This window comes from Helobdella robusta (genome assembly GCF_000326865.2).
Source record: "Helobdella robusta unplaced genomic scaffold HELROscaffold_31, whole genome shotgun sequence".
NCBI lineage: Eukaryota > Metazoa > Annelida > Clitellata > Rhynchobdellida > Glossiphoniidae > Helobdella > Helobdella robusta.
Genome location: NW_008704544.1, coordinates 1,509,078 through 1,516,683, shown reverse-complemented (window position 1 = coordinate 1,516,683; position 7,606 = coordinate 1,509,078). Strand labels below are relative to the sequence as shown.

The following is a 7,606-nucleotide window of genomic DNA, read 5'->3' as shown; positions in this document are numbered from 1 at the left end:
CATCATCATCCTTACCATCCTCCTCATCATCATCATCCTTACCATCCTCCTCATCATCATCATCCTTATCATCCTCCTCATCATCATCATCCTTATCATCCTCCTCATCATCATCATCCTTACCATCCTCCTCATCATCATCATCCTTATCATCATCATCCTTATCATGTTCGTCGAAATGGTGAAAACTGTTGTCATCATGTTCACCTCCAGCCTCATTCTTCCACCAACCACCATCATTCTCTGCGTGTTCATTATCCTCATCTTCACCATCATTATCATCGTCGTCGTCAACAACATCATCATTATCATGATCTTTTTGAGGTTTTAATCTCGTACAAAAAAAAATTAAAAAAAAAACAATTTCGAAATGAGAGGCATAAAGCAATCAGCTGGTATTAAAGAGCCATTATTTACAAAGTCGGATAGGACACCTAACAGAAAACACTAAATAACCAATTTGTTGCTATAGACAGCGCAAATGTGCCGTGACCAAAAATACTAAATATTGATCACGTTTTTCCTTTTTCGGCCATTACAGGAAGACAGTAAATGTAAATCAAAGTCGGCGTGTGGTCATTATTATTCCGCAAGGATCAAGCAGACATGCAGGTTGCTTGGGTCTTTTGTTCGTTCGTTCGTTTATATATTTGTTTATATGTTGTCCGTTGTCGTTCGTTTGTTTGTTTGTTTTTTTGTTTATAAGTTTTATTGTTTGTTCGGTGGTTTGTTCATTTGTTGTAATGTTTTCTTGTGTTTTATGTTTGTTTGCTTTTTTTGTTGATGTACATTTTGCTTGTTAGCTTTTTTGTTTTAGTTTATGCTCATCTGTTTGTCTGTTTGTTTTCCTTCTGTTTGTTTGTTCACTTGTTTGTTTGTTCACTTGTTTGCTTGTTCGTTCGTTATATTTGTTCGTTCGTAGAGTGCGCTCTTCATATTACAAGTGGCATTTTAAAACGATGGTGATTGGATGACGACGAGGAAGACGACGACGACGATGATGAGTGATGAGGATAATAATGATGAAGATGATGACGTAAATGTTTCCGTAGCGAGGTTGACTACATACAACAGCCTCAACATGCATCCGTCATTTCCATTTAAAAGCGTTCCTCCATCAACCAACATGCTGTACATTAGGTACAGGTATCAGCAGGAGTGCCTTCACATACGCACGCAGTAATTATTATTTGCGTATTGAGTCTTATATTAGCTATTGTATTTGAAAATATATTTGGTATTGTATTTTATTTACTCAGCAGTGTATTTGGTTAAGTTATAGTTGTAGATGTAGTTGAAGTTACCGGCTTTGAATGCAAGGAGATTCATACGTATTTATATGCTCTGCCGATACCTCAGAATTAATAAAGAGATTTAGTAGAAATAGTAGTAGAAGCAACAGCAGCAGCAGCAGCAGCAGTAGTAGTAGTAGTATTATAATGGTAGTAATTACTTTTAATAATTTTTTTGTACGTAATTTATCTACTTCGTGTGATTTTTTAGTTTGAGCACGTGCGCGTGCGTGTATATGCACATTTGTGTTGTGTGTGTGTATGTGCATATGTGTGTGTGTGTGTGTATGTGTTTGCTAGTAAGTTATATGACCTTGCAAGTGAGCGTGCATAAATGTAAGGACATTAGTAGAAGGCAGCTTGTCTTATTTCTTCTTGCTGGGTTTGAGCATCACGCGAAAACATTTTATGAGATGAAATAAATAAAAGTGCCCGGTGGTGTGTTTGTGGTATTGTAGCTGTGTGTGGTACAGTGTGGTACTGTGTGGTATCGTGTGGTACTGTGTGGTATCGTGTGATACTGTGTGGTATCGTGTGGTACTGTGTGGTATTGTGTGGTACTGTGTGGTATCGTGTGGTACTGTGTGGTAATGTGTGGTGTTGTGTGGTATTGGACATATCCACAATTTTCATAAACATGCATACAGATGTGTATAAATGCTTTCACATAACTTAAGCAATAACACGTATGTACAGTATACATAAAAATTTTTGACAAAATGCCATAAAAACTAAATATTTTTTAAACACACAGACATAATTATAGACATACAGACAAAACTACAGACATAACTGCAGAAACCCAGACACATCTTAGGTATATAACGCCACTAATTTGAGAAAGATAATAAGGTTTGAAGCCCTAGAGATTATATGATGTATTTTATGTATGTATGTGTGTACAATATTTTGTAAATATGTGTGTATGTGTTGTGCGTGTGTTTGTTTGTTTGTGTGTGTTTGTGTTTGTATTTGCGTGTGTGTTTTGTTTGTGTGTGTCTGTGTGACCATATACATATGTTTATTTATTTTTTTATCTGCATTTACTTGATTAAGCCATGTGTATATAAAGATACTCAGTATTATTTAGGTATGTTTAATTATTTTAGTTGTAGTAGTTGCTGTAATAATAAATAAACTACAGTATTATTACTACTATTAAACTACAGTATTAAACTACTGTAGTATAAAAGTTATTTAGGTGTATATGTATGTATGTGTGAATGTGTGTATGTATACGCATGTAGGGATGTGTTTGTGTGTGTATGTGTACGCATGTATGGATGTGCTTATGTGTGTATGTATGTGTGAGTGTGCGTGTGTGTTTGTGTGTGTGCGTGTAAATTTGTTTGTTCAAATGTTATGGCAAGATTGGTTTTGCTTCAGTTCGTCATAAATGTATCTGGAGATAGCTGTTAGAATTGAAAATTTTCATATTTTTGGTTGATGGTTCTGATGTTTTGGTGCTTTCGATGAAGTAGTTGATGTTGTGGCTAATGTTTTTGATGTTGTGGTTGATGTTCATGTTGTTGTTGCTGATGTTTTTGTTGTTGTGGTTGATGTTTATGTTGTTGTCACTGATGTTTTTGTTGTTGTGGTTGATGTTTATGTTGTTGTTACTAATGTTTTTGTTGTGGTGGTTGATGTTTATGTTGTTGTCACTGATGTTTTTGTTGTTGTGGTTGATGTTTATGTTGTTGTTACTGATGTTTTTGTTGTGGTGGTTGATGTTTATGTTGTTGTTGCTGATGTTTTTGTTGTTATGGCCGAGGATTTTTTTTCGTTGTTAATGTATTTAATGTAATTTATATCCTAATATCATGATGTTTTGTATGCTCGTTTAAATGTTAGCTTGTCTTCGAATCTTCTATATATGAAATAATAAAAATAATAATAACAACAACAATAATAACAATAGTAATAACAACAATAACATCAATAATAACAATCTGCTTTTACGATAGCAGTGGTCCCCACCGATTTATGTTTACAAGTGATTAAGAAAGTGCATGGATGGATGGGTGAATGGATGAATGAATGGACGAACGAACGAATAAATGAATGAATGAAAAAATGAATGAATGAATTATGAACAAAAGAAAAGAACGAACACACGAACAAAAATAAATAAATAAAAGAAATGATTAAAAATAGGAATATTTGTTTTGTTAGTCTGTTTTTCGCTGTTTGTTCGTTTGTTCGTTCGTATGGTTCGTTCGTTTGTTTGTTTGTGTATTTATTATTTATATATATTTCTGTTTGATTCTATGCGTTCCAGAATGATTTGCATTTGTATTACCCCAAAATTAATCAGCATCTATGGATAGTTTAACGAGTTTCACGGTGTATTGCTTGTTAAATACAAATGTTCGAGATATCAGTGAATATATATTGCACAGTGCGTGTGTCTGTGTATATTTCTCTTTTTGTTGGTATGTGTGCGTGTGTATGTGTACTTTTTACTGTTGTATATGTTTGTGTGTATCTATGTATGTATATATGTATCTATGTTTGCATGTGTGTCTTTGTGTGTTTTTTTGTGTGTGTGTATGTTTGTATCTATTCATCTGTGTATGTGTGTATCTATGTATCTGTGTATGTGTGTATCCATGTATAAATCTGACGCAGACAGTTCCAACAAACAAACAGAGCATTAAATATTTGCTATGGTGACGGCCTAACAATGGATGAAATATTTTCATCTCTACCTATGAAAACACACCCAATCATCAATCCACTCACCAACGCCCACATAAACGCACACACACACACACACAAATACACAAACGCACACACAGTCACATTCTTGGATACATAACTATTATGCACATATACAAAAACTTAAACCAGGGTATATAAACAAACACATCTATATGTTAAGTAATAAGTAGGTTTGTTAATGGTTTGTCGCAACAACAACAACAACATCATCAGCAACAACAACACAATATGTAAAACTGCATTCCGTTTATCAACTGCATCTCAGCAACAACAATTCTGTTGCATGTCGTTGTCTGCTACTTGCTGGCAATATCATGAAAGATCTTTTATTTGCACATTTTCAAACATCACTGATAACGCTAACAACAAAACAACAATAAACCAAAAACAACAAAAACAACAGCAGACTAAAACAATAAAGGAAAAGATAAGTGTTGATGACGCGAGTGAACGATCGAATGATCGTATAGAAGGTTGCCGTGGTGACGATGACGTCATTAGAAAGCTAAAATTGGCAGCAGGTCATGTTTTATGGTTGGTTTATGCTGATTGGCAGTTCAATCAACCAATCAAAATGGCTTTTTATATTTTTTCTGTTTAATTATTTTTTGTTGGTCTGCTGGTTAAATAAATGACTTTCACTGTTCGTCGAAAAAGCTAAATGTTTGTTCGTTTTTGTTCGTTCAATGTTCGCTTGTTTGAACCTGAAAAATAAATATGTAACAAAGATGTAAAAATTTATTATTTGTTTTATGCCGTAGATCTATAATTGTAGAAATATTTATGACATCTCTATATATTATATTTATTCTCTTATTTTTCAAAAAAAAAATCATAAACATGTCGAACATAAATCAAATGCTTCAACATCATAGCCAGTCAAGCGAATACATGTATGTTAGTATGTATGTTTGTATGCATGTATGTATATATATATAGGTGTGTGTGTGTGTGTGTGTATGTATGTATGTGTATGTATGTATGTGTGTGTATGTATGTACGTATATGTGTACGTATGTTCTTCACCGGTGGAAGACTTACCATCCCCCAAATAACAAATTCATTTTCTTTCCATGGAAACTCGAAGGTATATAAATAATTATACATTTAACCAACGGCTCGTCTAGGTACGAAATTGGAGGCAGCATATTATATTAAATTTATTTCTGCTACATCTTCGTGTGTTCAGTTATTTCTAAATAATAAGCGCCATATAAATGAATGAATGAATGAATAAATAAATAAATAAATGAATAAATAAACAACTACAACAGCTTTCTTATCGGTGACCATACAAATTTTAATGTACGTCATGTCATTTGGCTTGCAACGGTCAGCACGCAAATTCAACTACTTTCATGGCACCAACGACGACAATTACGTCGTAAGCAACAACATCAACAACAATGACAATAACTTTAAAAGTACCGACATTAACTTCAACAACAACAACAATGTTGACGACAAATACTTAGCCAATGGTATTAGCATAGCCAACAAATCCAACAACAACAAAATTAACGGAAATATCTACTACATCAACAACCACAACAACAACAACAACAGAAACATTAACCCTGGCAACAACATTGATGGCCTGAGACAGCAGGGAAACAGATTAAATAACGATCAACTTCACATCATTAATGATGGCAGGGTCGCCGGTGCAAACATCAACACGGACAAACGCAATAGCATCAATTACAGCAGCAACAACAACAACAATCTAAACAATAATGACACTAATGGCAATAACAAACGTATGAACAACAATCACGTGAACACTCAAGCAAATAACCAAAACGTCAACAACTACTTGAATGACATCAACAACAATACCAAAAACAGCAACATTAACGACAATAACATCATCAACAACAACAACAACAAGACAAGACTCGCTGACGTCATCATAACGTTTGGTTGGACTTATCACGCAAGAACAATTTCCGCAATCATCATCATCACGGCTTGCCTGCCATTGGCTATTTCAAAATTATGTCAAAGACACACTTTAAGGTTGCTATTGGAAACGGAAAAGAGCGTTAGAAACGATAATGACATCACTAACGATGATGTTGATGATGATAGTAACAGTAATAACAATAAAAACAACAACAACAACAGTATTAACACTAATTTTACAAACATAAACAAAAACAAACATCGCATATCTAAAAATAGAACAAACAAAAGAACGGGAAAACCCGTCGAGAGAGAACCACTAGTGAAAACATTACTATCATCATCATCGCCAACATCAACTTCATCGTCATCATCATCATCATCTTCTTCGTCATCATCACCGAAATCGTCAGTGGTGATGATGATGATGAGTGGCGATGATGACGATGTTGGCAAGCAGAGACTGACGACCGTTCTCATTCAGGTTGAAGAAGAAGATGATGATGATAGTAATAACAACAACAACAACAATAATAATAATAACAATTCTAATTATAGTTACGCCAAAAAAGCAGATGGTATTTATTACAACATAGACGATGGCGATGATGACGACGATAAAAAATTGCGTTACATGCTTAACGCTGATGATGATGATAATGGTGGTAATGATGATGTTGGTGGTGGTGGTGATTGTAGTCGCTCTGACGTCATCATCTCTCCAGGCAAACCATTCGAGGATGTGGAAATTTGCCAGTGCAATCTTGGCTATCATCATCATCATCAACGTCAACAACAACAACAGCAGCATCGTCGTCATCGTCATAATCATTAACAAAATCATAATCAGCTCCATTTAGATCATAAATAACTAAGATGATGATGATGATGATGATTATAATTATTATTATTATTATTATTACGATTCAAAAATGACGTCATCAGTGCTGCTAATCACCATTATTCATTTTGATGTAACGAATTATTATTTCAATCATCATCAAATCACCATCACCACCATTCATCATCATCATTGTCCTCATCATCATCGTCGTCCTCATCATCATCATCATCATCATCATCATCATTCTCAAGAGTAGTAAAGCGGAACAATGATTCGCAACATGCATCAAAAGCTTGGATTTGAGTAGAAAAATGATGATGACCATCTTCTTCATCATTGTCGTCATCGTCATCATCGTCGTCGTCTTCACCGCCATTTCTTCTTTTTCTAAATTGTTTCTGTCGTTCTATCATAATCATTATCGTCATCGTCATATCACTTATCAATTTTTATTATCGTAGAATTCCTATTGTTATTCGATATGCATTACAAACTGTTACCTTCCGTCATGTTTAGCCATTTATATGTAATCATTTTTATCATTCGCATCATCGTCGTCATTATTTTCATCGCCAGCCAGCCATCATCCTCATCTTCATCATCGTCAACACAACCTAAGAAAATTTTCCTCCTTCCTTGTTTAAACTTTTATTTTGTTCATTTTGCGGTGGTTTGATCTCACGTGACCATAAAGCAAAAAAAAAACAAAGATCATAAATAAAACATAGAAATAAAAACATAGACACAGAAACGTATAAACAAAAATTGCGCAAAATAAATTGTCTTACACTTCTTGTAATTAAAATCTTCGCCATTAAATTAAGCACTCTCTTCAATAACTAAT

The 7,606-nt window shown here is 34.2% G+C and overlaps 1 protein-coding gene across 1 annotated transcript; it reads left to right on the top strand.

Annotated features, from left to right (window-relative positions):
* Positions 1–5,325: 5,325 nt before the first annotated feature.
* Positions 5,326–7,380, top strand: HELRODRAFT_174942 (hypothetical protein; the record flags this gene model as incomplete). The annotated part of the gene is made up of 2 exons (XM_009022375.1): positions 5,326–6,057; positions 7,339–7,380. 2 exons carry the CDS (start codon positions 5,326–5,328, stop codon positions 7,378–7,380), a joined length of 774 nt encoding a protein of 257 aa, XP_009020623.1.
* Positions 7,381–7,606: the final 226 nt, after the last annotated feature.